General features: G+C 51.3%; 1 protein-coding gene across 2 annotated transcripts in view; it reads right to left on the bottom strand.

Annotated features, from left to right (window-relative positions):
* Positions 1–18217, bottom strand: part of ADAM12 (ADAM metallopeptidase domain 12) — a 347656-nt gene that overhangs the window by 36467 nt on the left and 292972 nt on the right. For both annotated transcript variants that reach the window (XM_078434959.2, XM_078434958.2), the window contains exons 14-16: positions 16541–16736; positions 1324–1432; positions 1019–1217 (exon numbers count right to left, since the gene is read on the bottom strand). In XM_078434959.2, coding sequence (XP_078291085.2) covers positions 1019–1217; positions 1324–1432; positions 16541–16736 — 504 coding nt within the window. The remainder of the gene's footprint in view (positions 1–1018; positions 1218–1323; positions 1433–16540; positions 16737–18217) is intronic.

The following is an 18217-nucleotide window of genomic DNA, read 5'->3' as shown; positions in this document are numbered from 1 at the left end:
GGGCTGAATTCATATCTTTCTATTCTACTATGTGGCCTCTGTGTCAGTGAGTTCATTTCATCATCATTTTGAAGATGGGATCCTTTTTTTTTTTCATATTTTTGTTATTTTCATTTATTAAAAAAATTTTTTTTAAATATGAAATTTATTGTCAAATTGGTTTCCATACAACACCCAGTGCTCATCCCAACAGGTGCCCTCCTCAATACCCATCACCTGCCCTCCCCTCCTCCCACCCCCCCACCCCCCCATCAACCCTCAGTTTATTCTCAGTTTTTAAGAGTCTCTTATGGTTTGGCTCTCTCCCTAACTTTTTTTTTTCCTTCCCCTTCCCCATGGTCCCTTAAAAAACTTGTGGGGGTTGATTAATCTCCTTTCCTACCATGCTGTATTAACTTGCTTTCATTTAGCCTGATGAGAAAGTCTGGTGAGAAAAATCAACATGGCAGCATGTTAAAATCTCAATTTCACTTTTTTTTTTCATTTTTGACTTTATTTCTAACCCCCCAGATATCTCAGTCTACCTTCCCCTTGGTCTCTGAAAGGACTCTCTTTGGCTTCAAGCTGATCCTATCTCTTCCCCTCTCCTATTCTCTCGTTGGGGGTCTCTGAAAATACATGTGACTTCCCGTTCTGTCCAGGTGAGAACAAGCCCTCGCTGTGCCAGAAACCAAACCCACGTTTCCAAAAACAACGTAATACGCTACTGCGTTTCCTTCCAAAGTAATTTCCTGGCTGGAAATACTCATGACACCCAGAGTGCCGAAATGACTTCTTCACACCTAAAGGCTGAGAAACCAGGCTTGATTTTCCCAAATCTGCATCTCCATGGTCTGGCCAGGATCCAGGATTTATTAACGTTTCCTTCTAGGTGCAAAGAATTGGATGCCAAAGTTGCAGGAAGGAGTGGATTTAGGAAAACAAACCAACCTCCTAAGTGGGTTCCTGGACAGGACGCTTCTCAACGGGCCCCCCTCTGGACTTATATTTATGATGCAAGAGAGCCCCGGTGTCTTACTTTTCCGTCCGCACACTTTGTGCCCGCAAGCACAAGCCCGGGGTCCGGCATGTCATTGCCCAAGTACACGTGGGTCCCACGGCACAGAATCCGCCCTCCTTCCTGCAGCGGGATATTCGTTTCGATGGAAACGGCATTGGTACCGATGACGGGCCGGCTGGCGCCTCCTTGACACTGGATTTTCCCGCATTTAGCATCTCTGGAAGGGCAAGAACAGAGAGTCCCAAAGAGGGAAAGTTTGGGAGCAGCCCTTGGCGATGGAGGAAGTCCAGAGTGATGGCGTGGTCCGGCCGCAGCTTCCGTACCTCATCTCGCATTTGGCAAAGGAACTCTTGAAGTCTTTGCCACAGTTGCCGTAAGGGTCCCCTGCGGAGTTGACTCTCTCAAAGCAGATCCCAGGGGCCGGTTTAGCACCTGAAACAGAAGCAAAGAAGCAGAAGATGTTATTTCTAGAAACGTCTCTTTTATTGTTTGATTTTTACAAATTTATTTATTTTCAGAGAAACAGAGACAGCGTGAGTGGGGGAGGGGCAGAGAGAGACGGGGTGGGGGGAGAAAGAATCCCAAGCAGGCTCCCCGCTGTCAGCACAGAGCCTGAAGTGGGGCTCAAACCCGCGAAACTGCGAGAACATGACCTGAGCCAAAACCGAGAGTCGGATGCTTACCTGACTGAGCCACCCAGGCGCCCCAAACACGTCTCTTTCTTTAACCTGTAGCTGATTCCTTTTCATCAGCCAAGAGCAGACGTGATTAGCATCTCATTAAAACCCAACAAAACAAAGCAAAGAAACAACAGACCCTCGCAACAGCTGCGATCAACACTGGGTTCAGACGTGGACCTCCACAGGAAGCTACCGGAGGAAACTCCCATTTTCCCGTTCTCTGTTTTTCAAAAACCGTGTTGAGCGGCCTCTCCAAACTCCCTTTGAAAGGCATTATCCCGAACTGGACACACTTCTCTGTCATGGAACAAGGCAAGGTCTCTGGCTCAACAGTATCATGTTCCTGTTTTTTTTTGTTGTTGTTTTTCTTTAAAGTTACTTCATTTTGAGAGAGAGGGGATGTGGGAGAGGGGCAGGAGTGGTGGGGGAGAGAGAGAGAGAGAGAGAGAGAGAGAGGAGAGAGAATCCCAAGCGGGCTCTGTGCTGTCGGCGCAGAGCTGGACGTGGGGCTCGATCTCCCGAACGGTGAGATCACGACCTGAGCTGAAATCGAGTTGGACTTTTGACCGGCTGAGCCACCACGTCACGTTGTTCTTACAGCACCCACCCCAGAGGCCCCCTTCTGCCCACAGTGTGGTTGCGCCACTGACATACCCAGCCTCTGCCCGCTACCCACCTTCTCCCTTCTTCCTCTTTTTCATCTACTTACTGGAGGTCGGGGGGTGGTAAGGATGAGTCTCGGCGTTGAGCCCATACTTCGCTCTTAAATTAATCCTATTCGATGGCACTTTGATCAAAATACCTGGATCTAATTAATCAAAGCAGCTGGGAAAAACTGTCGTCTAAAATATCAACAACTCAATGGTTGTCTGCATATATGCGTGGGCCCTATCTACTTATTACTTGGCTGTCTGGCTTTGTCTCTCCTTCATTCTTCCCTCCCATCCGTCCTACCTGCCTACCAACCCAGCTGTCCGTCCGTCCGTCCGTCCGTCCACCCACCCACCCATCCACCCATCTCCCGTCATGTTGCAGACTTCAATCGTACACAGATTTATCCGGTACTTACTATCTGCCAGGCACTGGGGGTACAGCGTTGGCCCCATGAGGACAAGACTTCTGCTTGCTTTCAAATTGCAAGAAGAAAGAAAAGCAAACAAATGAACGCGCCTGAAGTCCAGTGGAGGGCAACGTGATGAAGGAAACGGGAGAGCGAGAGGGGCCAGGGGGCTGTTGTTCTAAGCAGACTGGTCCCTCCTCTGAGAGGGGGGGACCAGGAGCCAAACTCCATAACTCAATCCTACCAGGGATCCTAAGACGGAGGTCTCATTTTCCCATTTTATGGACAAGAAAACCAGGACTGAAGAGGTTAAGTATGTTGCCTAAAGCCAGACAGCGGGGCCGTCTGAGGGCAGAGCTCAGCCTGCCCCCTCCGGTGCTCTCAGGTGTATCGAGGCCTCACAGGCACTGGGCCCTGCATGGGCCTTGAGGACACAGGGCAGAAGAAGACCCCCTCTCCCCCACACTGCTGAGGGGAGCGACGGGCAGGTGCACACGGGTAACAGGGCAAGAGCCATGATACGCACTCACGTGCAGCCCAGGTGATCCCAGACGTAGGTGGATAAGGGGTTCAGCGCTACTGCCGTGTATGGAGAGGGCGACCAAATGAGGTTATAAGATGGCTTTGTTCTTCTCTCCCTGCCTCAGAACACCAGGATACAGGAGACCAGCAGTTTCCAGCAGATGCTAGGCCCCTGGAACTGGGTAGGCAGGGTTGATATCACTCTGCCATGATGCTGTTTTGATGCTATATAGGTTCTGTCGTTCTTACTATTATTAAGTAACTTATCTCCTAAGAAATGCGGCCACGTTAAAAACAAAAAACAAAAAACAAAACCCAAACATTGTTGCAATTTGAATGTGTGAATTGATGAGTTAGTTTTCCTTATAGGGCAAAAAGAGATTTCTACACATATTAAAAAATTTTTTTAATGTTTATTATTTTTGAGAGAGAGAGAGAGAGAGAGACAGAGAGAGCAAGACAGAGAGCAAGCAGGAGAGGGGCAGACAGAGAGGGAGACAGAGAATCGGTAGCAGGCTCCAGGCTCTGAGCTGTCAGGACAGAGCCCGAGATGGGGCTCGAACTCATGGACCGCGAGATCATGACCTGAGCCGAAGTCGGCTGCATAACCGACTGAGCCACCCAGGTGCCCCAAAGATTTCTATATGGCTATATGGCTGTATGTGTGTGTGTATAAACAGATCTCTGAGCAGTTTCAGACACATGAGCTTGTAAACAGGGTCACAAGGATGAGGGTTAGCCTGGGGTGTACAGAAGGTTAAGAACAAAAAGGGAGGAAGAGAGAGAGAAAGAGACGGGTGTCCACAATGATTTAAAACAAAGAGGTAAGTTAGATGTATGAATACCAAACAAAGTGGGTAAAATAGGACAGGGAGTCAAGCAAAGGTATACAAATGGTATTTAAGCAAGTATGAAACATTTTCTAAGAGAGAACCGGATCCCTGCTGGGGAATCTGGACCCAGAACACAAAACTGGGTCTTCTAGGGTAGGGTGGGTTTGGGACTTAACGTCCCAAATGCCAATGGGCTGCCTGGCTTAGAAAACCAGGTGTCTGGTCAGCGCAACGACTGTAAAATCACGAGAGGCTATAGAAGCCACCGCACACGTAAGGAGAGCTGCCATTTTCCCGAAGAGAAAATCGCACAGGAAAGGCGATGGCCAATTTGAATGTGCACATTTGGAGCAACGTGGGTGATGGGGTCAAGAGTCATAGAACATATTGTCGGTTAACTTGATGAGAAATATTGAAAAGTCACATTTTAATTAAGAGATATTACTTTTTTCTTTTACTCTCCTGTATTGTGAAACAATACTCCCAGCTTGTTTACATTTCTCTTTGGTCTTAAGGTCTTTGGTCAACTGATCTTTGACCAAGGTGCCAAGAATACACAACGGGGTCAGGACAGTCTCTTGAATAAATGGCGCTGGGAAAACTGGCCATACACATGCAAAAGAATAAACGGGACCCTTATCTAATAATACCAGACACAAAAATGAACTCAACATGGAGTAATGACTTCAGTGTAAGACTTGAAACTATAAAAAGGAAAGAAGAAAACGTAGAGGAAAACCTTCCTGACGTTGGGTCTTGGCAAAGATCTCTTGGGCAGGATGCCAAAAGCACAGGCAACAAAAGCAAAAAGAAAGTGGGGCCACATCAAACTGAGAGGCTTCTGAATGGTAGAGGAAAAAAATCAACAAAATGTGAGACGACCTACAGAAGGGGAGAAAATATCTGCAACCCATACATCTGACAAAAGGTGAATATATAAAATATATAGGGAACTTCTACAAGTCAGTAGCAAAAAATCCCAAATGACCAGATTAAAAGATGGGCAAAGGAACTGAATAGACATTTCTTCAAAGACGTGCAAATAGCCAACAGTTACAGGAAAAGACACTCAACATCACTGATTATCAGGAAAATACAAGTCAAAACCACAATGAGCTATCACCTCGCACCAGTTAGGATGGCTGTTACTAAAAACATGAAAGATAACAAGCGTTGGCAAGGATGCTGAGAAAAGGGAAGCTTCATACCCTTATACCATACGTTGTAGGAATGTCAACAGATACAGCCTTTGCAGAAGACAGTGTGTAAATTCTGCAAACAACTAAAAACAGAACTACCATATCGCCAGCAGTCCTGCTCCTAGGTATACATCCAAAGGAATCGAAATCAGGATCTTGAATAAATATCTAAACTCCCATGTTCACTGCAACATTATTCACAATGGCCAAGACATGGAACCAACCTGTGTCCATTGATGGATGAATGGATAAAGAAAATGTGGTATATGCACACAACTGAAGATTACTCAGCCTTAAAAAGTAAGGAAATCCTGCCCTTTGAGACAGCCTGGATAAACCTGGAGGACATAATGAATGCTAAGTGAAAGAAGTCAGACACAGAAAGATCAACACTGCGTGATCTCACTTACAGGTGGAATCTAAAAAGTCAAACTGACAGAAGCAGAGAGTAGAACGGTGGTTGCCAGGGGCAGGGGGGAGGTGTGGGGAGACGTGAGGAGGTATTAGTCGAAGAGTACAAAGTTTTCGTTGTGAAAAATTAGTCCTAGAAACCTACTATACAGCAGAGTCTCTAGTTAATATAAAATTTTGCCAAGAGGGTAGATCCTAATGCTAAGTGTTTGTTCTCTCTCTCATACACACGCACACACACACACACACGCACACACACGAAGAGAGGTATGACCTTTTAGAGGCGATGAATGTGTTTATGGCATCCATTGTGGCGACGGATGTACACTCATCTCCAAGCTCGTCAAGTTGTACACATTAAATACCTACAGCTGCGTGTATGTCAACCACACCTCAATAAAGTGATTACAAAAAGTCTGTTTTCTGCAGCCCATCCTCTGTATTTCTAGCTCATGTTGATGCTGACCTTTTTACTCTGTTGTGATGTTGTCACTGGAAATCTTATTCTTAGGTTCAAGTACCCACTCCTCCAACAATGAGTCTTCTGATTTTACTGTTTTCTATTTGCTCAGAGGGTACATACTCAGGATCTCCAGAAGCTGATCATTTATCCTGTTGCTTGTCAAAGTGATCTTTTCAAGGATCCTTTACCAGAACAACAACAACGACAACAACAACAACAACAAAAGGCGGAGGCATGAAGTCACACCCTAGGAACAGTAATTAAACATACGACGAACGTCCCCGTCTTTTCGGAAACCCAATCTTGTCCATCAGCCTCAACCAGGCTCCTAAACAGCACTGATAGAGGCTCCCGAGGCCCGATGCACCTTTCCGACAGGACTGTGAGAGTCAAAAGATATGATCGAGAGATGAATAGGTCAGCAGTCAACCAAGCTTTCTGACGGATAATTTCTGGGGGGGAAACCATGCTTTATATCTGGGCATGTATGGGATCCAAGAAAAACAGTGACCGTTTATCGAATTTCCATTGCTTTTGGAAGGCCGCCTGCCTTCTCTGGTCTCTCTAAGCAGCCATGCTGCAGAGTTGGAAGGGCAAGAGACTTGGGCCTGAGAATAATGTAGGCTGATCTGGTGTCAACCCTACATACCAAGAGACCCGGTAACATGGGGACAAGTGCATCACCTGACTCAGAGGTGCTGTGAGACTCAGTGAGGCCCCAACACACGGCAGGCTCTCAGTCAAACTGAATTATAATAAGGACAGCCATCGATCACGGGGAAGGGGAAGTCTGGCTCCTGGACATTAAGAGTGGGAGAACGGGTGAGGGAGAAAGAGAGCTCCTCGTGCCTGGCCAGGTTTGCAACACCTACTTTACTTGCACTAGTTCATGGTTCTATCAACAGGGACTTGACATCTGTCTCCTTCACCGAGGATTGTCCCCAGTGCCTCGCACATCAGAGGAAACCAATGAAAAGTGTTGAATGACGGGATAAGTAATTTCTGAACCTACCTTGGGACATGAGGGGGAAGAGACTCTCCGAATCTGAAACACTGGGAAGTTTTGTACATACTCTGTATATTAAATAACAACTCTAGTCGCAGCTCAAGGACTTCAACTTCCCTACACCTCTCCCCTCCCGACTCATTTCAGGGAGTGAAGCTCCCCATGGCTCCACATCCCGTGGTCGTTCTGGGCGCCCTCCCAGCCTGCGCTGGGTGAGCCCCTAGAGCGTCATCTCACCGCACAGGCACTAAGCACCATCTTGAAAGAGGTAGTAGGAGATCTCAAGTACAGACATTTGGGTCTGAGTCATTTTTATACTCTGGGAACCAAGGTCATCTTCCCTGTAATTCCTTCCCTCGCCCTTAAACCAACCAGCACACACATTTTAAATGAATGAACGTATTTTAGATCACCAACATACCATTGGTTGAGTACCCCCACTATTGGGTATCGTGCTAGGTCCGGCACGCAGGATCTTTAATCCTTACAGCCACCCCTGTAAGGTCTACGGACCCCGCTTCACCGATTCAAACACCAAGGCTCAACTTACTGAAGATGATAATGTTGGGGTGGTGGTAAAGCTGGACTTGACTCACGGATCCAATGCCGAAGCCCACGGTCCTTCTATTCAGCTGCGATCTCCCTCTTAGAAACCACCTAACTGGCAACACACTCCTCTCCCTGCGGTTCCTTTCTCTCCAGAACCACCAGATGACTCCTGTAATCTGTCCATCCTCAGGCTTGGCTGCATCTCCACCAAATCTTTTTCAGGGAATAACTTGACAGGCTGTGACACTGGCCACCCGTGCTTATTCTCAGGTAATGGTAATGAACGGAGTTGGGTGACATGCCCTTGAGTCTGAGCACACCAGTTGGGGCGGGGGTCTTCCTCCAAGAAGGGGGCAGTGGAGAGAAAGTCGGTAAACATTTTTATGTCTCTTTGCAGAATGTCTACTGACTCAGGAAAAGAAATGAAAATCCCTGACTCTGATAACTTGAAAACTGCTGCGGGCAGAAGTCAGTCCATAAAGAAGCAAAGCTGGGTAGGGCTTGCTCTACTCTGGTATTAATCTGCCCAGTGGCTTGAAAAATGCAGCTTTCTAAAAGTTAACTTTCTGTTTTTCCCAGGAAACCAATAACGGTCTAGATCCAAGACTTACTCATTTTAGTTCTCACCCAGAACTTGAGGGAGCAAGAAATGCCATGTCACACTTTACCACTGGTGTATCATCACCGGGACATGTCAGTGACATGGCTTGCTACAATGTGGCAAAGAAAACTCACATTTGGAAGAAAATTAGGTCATGCTTTCATCAGCTACGTGAACTTGGGGATGGGACGGATCTCTCTCTGTGACATCAAAGACCAGAACCCGTACTCAATCCCTTGTCACGGGGCTTCTTCATCTGTTTATCTAGAGAATCAATAGAAAGCACATGATCATGTGTACTTCTTGGTCAACCTCCACGGATGAGATCTTTGGCATTCTCCATCCTCAAGCACTTAGGGGCTGACAGCTTTCGTCAATGCTCAGAAATGGCTGTTTTAATTTGGGTGGGGACATGGTGCCTGGAGGATGGGGCAGAACCCTGCTTCCAGTGCTTGTTCTTGGGGCGCCTGGGTGGCTCAGTCGGTTAAGGGTCTGACTCTTGATTTCGGCTCAGGTCACCATCTCACGGTTGGTGGGTTCCAGCTCCGTATCGGGCTTTGTGCGGACAGCGTGGAGCCTGCTTGGGATTCTCTCTCTGCCCTTCCCCTGCTTGCTCTCTCTCTAGCCCTGTCTCAAAATAAATCCATGAAACAAACTTAAAAAAACAAAAACGGAAACAAAAGCGACGCTTGTTCTCATCCAGTTGGGCTGGTCTTTCCTGCCCTGGGGTCTCTACGTTGGGATGAGAAATCGTGGCACGAGAAACACGGAGGTTTAAAGGCCAAGAGGTTTAAAATGACCGAAACTTATTTTAGAAGTACAAAAGCAGCTGGGACCGGATTCAGATCATAACATGCCCGGCCGCCGCCCCACCTGCCATTTCAGGCTGTAGGCGGGGCCGCGCGGGGTTCTGTGCCGCCTCCGGGGGCCGGCAAGCTTCCGGCTGGAGGCGGGGCACTGCTCGGCACCGCCCCTTCCAGCACAGCCCGCTGCACTGGGGCCAAACCCCTCCTGGGCAGGAATCTCTCCAGCGTGGGAGAGCCTGTGCCCACAGCACGGGAGGAGACTCCAGTCCGGCCACAGTGCTCTGTCCCACAGGTCGGAAGATGGGTCAATGATGGATGATGGGCCAAAGCCAAGTAAATCAGCGTTTTCCTTGGAACCTGGCTGCTGGAGCCCGTTGGAGCAGGGTCCTGGGCTGCTGTGTTCCTCCGCATTGCTGACTGTGTCCTTCCAGGCCTTCTCCCACCACCACCTTCCCGTGAGGCTGGACCCGGCCCTCCTTCTCTCGACCGTGCTGTGGGGGCTTCCCCTCCTTGCATTCGCCACGCTTGCTCTCTTGCCTCCTGTGATGTCCCAAGGCTCCTTCCTCCCACTGTAAAAACCCAGCAGACAGGGACAGTGCCTCAGGCCCGCACAGAGCAGGTGCGGGCCAAGAAGGAGTGCAAAGCCACAGGGAAAGCAATCTGGGGAAGGCACATCATGTCTCAACTGCCTTCCCCAGAGGAAGTCAATTATGATTTCTGCCGAACAAGGCATCTCGGGTAAACGGATGCGGTCTCCTGGCTTATCTTTACTGTGACTCTGGATTTTCACTTACTCATTTACATCAAAGGAAGTATTACTGTGCGGTCGGACGGGGAAAGAAGATCTAAGGTCATCAAAAGACAGACATTTTACAAATACAGGCGAAGTAAGAAACCTTATCGGCGGGAAAACCGGAAAGGGGGCTCAGGGCTGACCTTGGGAACAGATACAACTCTTGCATTAAAAGAAAACATTAAAAGCAGCAGAGTAGAAGACCCAAACCCCAGAGGCAACATCCCGCGCGCCCTGGCTGTGTGCAGACCCAGCAGAGACCAGTTCCGACAGCGGACCAGGACTCAGCCAAGTGACCCTCGTGGCTTTTGTGTGCGAGTGGCCGTCCGGCATTTCTCTCAGAGCCACAATGGTCAATAATTTCAAAAGTGCAAATGACTTCTACCCACTGGTAAGAGGTTATAAAGGCACAGGTTTGGGTTCAAAGTTGCCACGCTTAAAAATATCTGTCTTCCCGTTTTCACGAAGAGACTTCACGTCTGTCTCTTGAGAAGCAAAATGACAACCGTTTTCTTATCGCCACTCTATCACATCCATCTACAGCCTTTGGATTCTTAATAATGGAACACTTAGAGGTTCTGCCATTATCAAGAGATAAAATTTAGCCTTTCAGAGGGAATTCTGACGTCACGCTGTAGTTTACAATGACACAGAAAGTGATGGGTTTTAATTACCAGTCTTATCTTCAGAGTGATAAAACTTATATTTATGATTGTAGTTTGGAAGTTTGACTGTCATTATGCCTGTTGAAAGGAGATGATGACATCTTGCATTAAGTCCACAATTTACTTGATCTAATCTCTTCCTTAAAATGACTTTATTATGCAAATGATCTTCTGCCATTTGGGCGGATGGGCTCCTCCCTCCCTGTCACTAACTGTCCCAGCCCCCTGCTGCTCGCTGCTCCACCCAGAGACAAAGGCACTCTTATGAGCAACTGAAGGTCCTGTTGGTCTCCTCGTATTTCTCCCTCTCTCTTCTCCAAATTGACCTTTGCGTTCAACGGAAAATGGAGCCCAAACGAACAAATCTTATCATTGCTTTCTCATGCAGCGGGACAGAAGGGAGACCTTCCCGACTCTTGGACGATAGGACTCTTGGCAAGAGCGTCTCTCGCTTCCCGTTGCTCGTCACCAGAGTGGTAGACGGTTAGCAAACGTTCCGCTCCAGGTGTATCATCATAATGCAAACTCATTTAAACCAGCCTTGCAGATAAACACTGAATATTTACCAGCCCATAAAAATTGTCTGGCCAGCTCACGCTGCATAAATCAAGCGACGCTATTTTCTGGTGAGTGATAAAATAGATAAAACGAACGTATTTCAGGACTCCCCTGATGCAAATTGTTTGTGGCTCTCGACGTGCAGTTATCTGTAAGATTAATTTCCAAGTCACGCTTTCAGTCACCATGGTTCAGATAGACAACACTGGCAAAAGTGAATTTTCTGCCCGAAGAAAAATACCCGGCTTATTTCAGAAGGAATAAAGGTCATCTCACACTGACAGAAAATCTTTGTGGTTATTAAGTCCAAACTGGACTAAGTGAGCTAAATACAAGTTACAGTTTGAACTGCAGATAACATTTCTGTGTTTGACACCAACATATAAAGTCTTGAGATGTAACATTTGTGGAAGAAAAATTGGGGACAGGGAAGAATTTAAGCTCCTCGCCAACGAGAACATTACCGACGTTAATTAGGAAAGGAGACAAATGAACAAAAACCCCAAAAGGTATTCTAGAAGTATCTTACATTGGGGGCACCTGGGTGGCTCGGTCCGTTAAGCATCTGACCTCGGCTCAGGTCATGACCTCACGGTGGGGGAGTTCGAGCCCCGCATTGAGGCCCACATCGGGCTCTGCGATGACTGTTCGAATGCTGCCTGGGGTTCTCTCTCTCTGCCCCTCTCTCTCTCTCTCTGCCCCTCCCCCATCTTGCACTCTGTCTCTCTCAAAATAAATAAATAAACCTAAAAAAAAAAAAAAAACAGAAGAAGAAAAGTATCTTACTTTGCTAGTTGGGGTTTGGAGGCATATGTTTTGAATTTTCTATCATTCTACTTGTAGAAAGATTTGGAAGCAGGATGAATTTATTGAAATATGATGCTGGATTGAGAAACGTCCATTTCAAAAGGGAATAGTTAGCTGGAAGGAAGGGCTTTCTCCGGTCAGCGTTTGGGTAGCCAGGTCTGGAGAGTAATGGACTTCCTGAGCATAAATGGACACTTCCGGATGGCTCCGCAGTTCAGTTGGGTCACTGGGGTACGCGTGGCACAGGCCAGGAGTAGACGCTCAATGAATCCTGGAGCTCTGGGCTACTGGGGCTCGTGGGGAGCCTAAAATGACCCTAATGCAAATATGCTTCAGCTCCCCAAGCATTTGCTAATCATGGTGAAACGAGATACGGCAAATGTGTCCTTGACAGTAAGTTTTACTCTTCTGAATGGTGAAAAGCTGATTCAAACCAGCCACTGTAACACGGCATTAGAATGTTCCCAGCCTGGTCCCTCTAGTTGGCCAGGGGCCTGGCTGAGGAAGTCACCCCCGCCCCGGGATTGTGACGGTCACATCCTGACTCCACTCCGGGTCCAGGAGATAGCGCAGAGGGACTGTGGGAAGTACGTCACTCTGGCAGACTCGGGCTCTTGAGTCAGCATCTTAGACTAGCAGGACGTTGATGAATGTTTAATAAATGAGAGAACGGGGGGAGAAACGAGGATCTCTGCTCTCCAGGTCACAGACCAAGCTCTGGACAAGCAGGGCTGCCTGAAGTTCCCTGGGGTGGCCCCTTTGCACCTTGACCGCCGCTATTTCGTATGCAGGAGATACCCTTCCCCTCCCACCCCTGCCGAACGACTTCTCCAAGGCAACCGCATCTAGGACGCCTTCCTGGTTGGCTCCATACCACACTCCGGGTTGAGCCCTCTCTTGACCATGCCTCACCACATCACGGCACTCAGAGAATCTTGCTCACTAGTCCGTGAGCGTCCTGTGAGCTCAATCCCATCTTATTTGCAGAGTTCGGACTTCCTAGGAGCCACGCATCTAGCATGCTACTGCATGGGACACCTTACATATGATGGGTAACAGGCCGGGTTAGAGGATGACGACATACCCACAGGGTAGGCATCTGACAAGCCCCGTGTTACGGACGAGGCACAAAGGTTGAGTAGACCTGTCGAAGGTCACCTGGCTAGTAAGGGGTCTGTTTAGCACCTGTGGCAGGCAGAAAAAGGGCCCCCCAAAGGGGCCTGCCCTCTAATCCTCGGAACCCGTGAATATGTGACCTTACGTGGCAAAGGGACTTGGAAGATGTGATTAAGGATTTGGGGGTGGGGAGTCTCCTGAATGGTCTGAATAGGTGCAACGTAATCATGGGGCCCTTGTAAGAGGGAGGCAGGAGGGCCAGACTCGGAGAAGCTGTGAGCGAGGAAGGAGAAGCCAGAGAGAGACAGAGCCTGGAAGATTCGTGCCGCCGCCCTCGAAGATGAAGGAGGGGCCACGGGCCAAGGAACGCGGGGGCCTTGGGAAGCTGGCGGAGGCGCAGGGATACGCTCTCCCCTACGGCCTGCAGAAGTAACGTCACCCTGCCAACATCTCGGCTTTAGGGTTTCCAACTCGCAGGGCCAGAAGACGACAGATCTGTGCCGTTGTAAGCCGCTAAATTTGTGGTCATTTGTTACAGCAGCCGCAGGAAACTCATACAGCGCCCTTGAACTAGACCACAAGACAGCTGCACTGCCAGGGAAGGGAAGGAACCCACTGCGTTTACCCAGGAGGCGGTCAGAGGCCCTTCTGAGAAGGTCCCCGGTGTGGAGGGCCCCCGCTGGTTCTGGCACGCACGTCCTCCGCCCTCCTGAGGAAGTTGGTGCAGCGACCTGAAGTCCAGAGAAGGAGTTGGCTGGAGTGCACTGAACCCCTGAAGCCCCGAGCCTGAGGCGGGTCCCCAAGCTTGTCATTTCCAGGAACGCTGAGCCTCCCCGACGCCAGGAAGGCTCGGTCCATGTGCACTGACCCTCTCACGGCGACCGGGCCACCGCCCCGGCACAGGCCTCCTCAGCCCTCAGGGGGGCGGCAGGGGAGAGGGGAGGCGAGCGAGGAGCTCCGGGGGAGCGGCCCTCCTCAGGAGCTGGTGCGGGTCCCCGGGGCCGCCAGGCTGCCAGCCTCACCGTCAGCCACGAGGACGCTGAGAAGTCACAGGAGGGAACTTCCTACTGCTCTCGCTTTTGAAAAGCTCAGTCCGTGAGTCAGGCTGTCGGTTTGCCTGCCTGTCTGGCTCTCTCTCTCTCTCTCTCTCTCTCTCTCTCTCTCTCTCTGGTCAGGCAGCTTGAGAAGGCCTGATCCGATGAGATAAATACCCGCCTCGGTCACCAGGAATCTAAGGCGCGCAGCCAGCTGAGTCACACGGTGGCGATGGCTCAGAGAGAGCCGCGGAGTTCAAGCTGACCTCACTTTGGAAACGGGGCCAGACGCTGCAATACAGCGGGACACCGGAGAGCACATTGGACTCCGAAGGCTCCAAGTGCTGTGTGTGCTCTGGCCACAGAAGGCCGTTTTGGAAGGGAGCGTCCTGACTCCCCCTGTAACTCGAGAAGCGGGGAGACTGCTGAGTCCGGAGAAAGGCTGGGGAGGAGCAGCCACCAGGGATGCTTCAGGCCACGAGGATGTGGCCTGCAGTGGTAGCCGCTGTCCCAAAGTGACCTCGCTTGACTGAAAGGTGTCTGAAGTCACTGACCCGCTCAGAGCCCAGCCGGGCATCTGACGCGTGTATTTTTTTTTTTAATTTTTTTTTAAACGTTTATTTATTTTTGAGACAGAGAGAGACAGAGCATGAACAGGGGAGGGGCAGAGAGAGGGAGACACAGAATCCAAAACAGGCTCCAGGCTCTGAGCTGTCAGCACAGAGCCTGACGCGGGGCTCGAACCCACGGACCGCGAGATCATGACCTGAGCCGAAGTCGGCCGCTCAACCGACTGAGCCACCCAGGCGCCCCTGATGCGTGTATTTTGAGGGCCTCCCGCTTTGTGCCCGAGTGGACCCGCAGAACCTGAGGAGCCCCGGGAGAGCTCCTCCCAGACACGGTGAACGGGCTGCACCAGCCCCCGGCTGCACCACGCCGCTCCTTCTTGCCCCTCAGGGCCGTCCAAGTACAGAGGGCCATCTTCGGCTGGTGGGGCTGCAGGCTCGACGACGGGACCCAACCCTCAGAAACACCGGTCCTTGCTCTCCCTGCTTGGCCACTGCTTTCACACCCCGCTGAACACCCGAGCTTTGATGACCGGTCACCATTTTCTGCCCTCGTTTACTGCCCTCATCACCCCTGAAACCGAAACCTCACACACGAAAGTCTGACAAAGACCCAATATCGGATTTCCCTTCCTCTAGAGCTTGCCTGGCTCTCTGCCTGGCTGACCACGGTGGCCGTGCCACAGCTGGTGTCCCCGGCCAGCAGTGAGGTCACCTCCGCAGGCGGCGGGGAGGAGGGAGAAGGACAAGACGGGACGGGGGCCGCACTCTTGGAAAGTGCTCTCTGGGGGACTGGATTCGCTGCTGGAATCCCGGTGTGGGGGGGGGCAGAGGCAGCAAACACTGGGGTGAGGAGTCCTCGGGGTCCCGGCTGCCCCACGGGGGCCCTGGACCCCCGGCCCCAGAAGATGGGCCAACAGAGAGCCGCGTCCAGGGGCCCGATTCTTCCTCCTGTGGCGTCCCAGCATCCGCTCCACCGCGGAGCTTCCGTGGAAGTTTTGTTCTAGGCCTGGCTCTTGGGCACAGCCGCGCAGCGTGCATTACGTATGGCTCTTGGGTCCGTGGGCCTGGGCGCCAATCCCAGCCTTACGCCATCAGGAAGCTGACTTCCGGTCTCTGAATTCGAGCCGCACCTTCTCTGAACCGTAGTCATTTCCCCTACCTCTCTCCTGTCGGAGGGCTGGAAGGGACGAGTCACACGGAGCACCTGGCCCAGCATCCTGAACACAGGAAGCAGGGAGTGGACAGCCCCTAACTGCCCCGGCAGCTGCTTCCTGGCCACCTGCCCGTCTGGGTGCCTTTTTCGGGAACGCACACGTCCGCCACTCTGCTTTTAGAACCCGGCTGCCTCACAAGGCTCTCCAACACCTGCCTCCACGTTCTTCCTCTGCACCCCGGGGTCCCGGCCTCCCGCCCTGGCGGCCCTTTCCACACGCCAGCTCGCTGCTCCCTGCGTCAGGAGTGACCCCTCCTTGTCCTTCCTGGTCACAGGCTCCTCACGTGGCGAGTCCGCCAGGACTTTCTCTTGCCCGAGCACCAAGAAGCACTTACGTGATCAGAGCGGGTAGGAAGTTCTATCTGTCTGCCCAACGACTGTTAAGCCATCTGAGGGCAGGGGTCACGGCTGGTCCTCCCCGTCGCCCCACAGGGCGCACAGCAGGTGTTCACACATCTCTCAGTGGGCCGCGCTCCGGGCAGTGCCCCTTTCGGCGCGCCCAGCGCCCGGCACGGCCCCAGGTCTTCCAGGGAGCCAATCGCTCCAGCTGAAGGGAGGGAAGCTTTGCAGACGGCGCAGCGGCAGCGACGCTTACGGGAACCGAGCGAGCTCCCCAAGCCCCACGGCTCCGCGCCCACCAGGGGCGGCCACATACCTGGTCCCCAGAGCGTGACGCACTGCTGCTCGTGGGTCTGACAGATGCCGTTGTAGCAGTAGCCGTCGACGCCCTGACACGGGTGCCCGTCGTGCAGGTACACGTTGGCCGGGCACTGGGGGCTGGCCCCCGTGCAGAACTCGGGGAGGTCACAGGAATTGCTGGAGTCCCTGCATGCCGTTCCCGCAGGCTTCAGCTGGAAGGAGAGGCTGTTTATGGCCCGTGCGCCGCAGGAAAGGGAAGCGGCTTCCCGGCAGCGCTCCTGGGCCGGAGCCGGGGCCGGGCCATCCTCCCGAAGCCTCACATCAAGGGGCGAGGATCCCAAGGGAAGAGAGAGACACGGACAGTCGTTAAATACACAGAATCTTGCTCTGGGCTCTGGGGTTTACCTTTCCACTAGGGAGGGGGGCAATCAAGAGCTGCCTCTTTTTTTTTCATTTTTTAATGTTTATGTATTTTTGAGAGAGCGTGAGCAAGGGTGGGGCAGAGAGGGAGACACAGAATCTGAAGGAGGCTCCAGGCTCTGAGCTGTCAACACAGAGCCCGACGCGGGGCTCGACCTCATGAGCCATGAGATGGTGACCTGTGCTGAAGTTGGACGCTTAACCGACTGAGCCACCCAGGAGCCCCAAGAGCTGCCTGTTTTTAATTTCATGCGACATTAGGGTCTTCTGATGAGGAGACAGGCTGGTTGGTGGCACCTGTCACCTCAAAGGAGGCATGGGAAGGGAGTACCGGCTGATGGGCTCCTTAATTCTGAAGATCTCTAGTCGCCACGTGTTTTAAGATGAAGTTTGCTCTTACAGTGTTAGCACTGTGGCCAAGAGGACAAAAATCATTCCAAGGGCTCGGTGACAATTGTATTTCACTTTGTCATCAAATCATGGACTTGGAAACCTGTCTGTAGGACTTCACGGGGCAGAAGTGAAGCAAGGGAGCCGTAAAAGATGTTAGGAACCATCGGCCAATGCCTCACCTTTCTGTGGTTGAAGAAACCGAGGCTCAGAGTGGCTTGTCAGGGGCTACACGGCCAGCGACCTGCCCTACCCCCGCCCGACCCCTTCCATGGCCAGCGGCTGTGTGCCCGGGGTGGGGGTGGTGGTGGTGTCAGCTTCCTTGAACGTCCCCCAGAAGTTAATCACGGAGAGAAAGGGCAGGATGGATATTTTAGGCTGAACGTAAGATGCTGTAATGCACTTCTGAATCACGGGGCTGGGTGGGGAGCAGAGAGGGAGTTTCCTGCGAGCCGAATGCCAAGATCAATCGCTTAATTGAAAAAGAAAGAAAGTCTACCCTTGGAACCTTTGAATCAAAAGCTCAGGCTTCTCCTCAGTCAGATCTCAGCTCTGAATGACGAGACAAACAATGGAATTGCCCAAACAAATGGCAATCTGTCATGGCAGCAGCAATGACCAAAGTATCAAAGGGCCGCCACTGTTCGGGCTGGGTGGGCCAATCCTTGTGTTGGGAGGACATCAAGATCAAGGTGGTTACGTATATTCCCTGGAACGACCCGCGTGGCTTCTTAGCCCGGCAGGTAGATGTTCTTGGGATAGAGCAGAGACTGAGTGACCAGGGTGGAGACTCTCTCTCTAGCTGCTCCCATCATGGTAATAGGACCATGCATCTTACCACCGTCCAGCAGCACAACTGGAGTGTGTCACAGTGAGCCAGAGC

The sequence above is a fragment of the Panthera onca genome, chromosome D2 (genome assembly GCF_046562875.1).
Source record: "Panthera onca isolate mPanOnc1 chromosome D2, mPanOnc1 haplotype 2, whole genome shotgun sequence".
Classification (NCBI taxonomy): domain Eukaryota; kingdom Metazoa; phylum Chordata; class Mammalia; order Carnivora; family Felidae; genus Panthera; species Panthera onca.
This window is presented reverse-complemented; position numbering and strand designations above follow the sequence as displayed.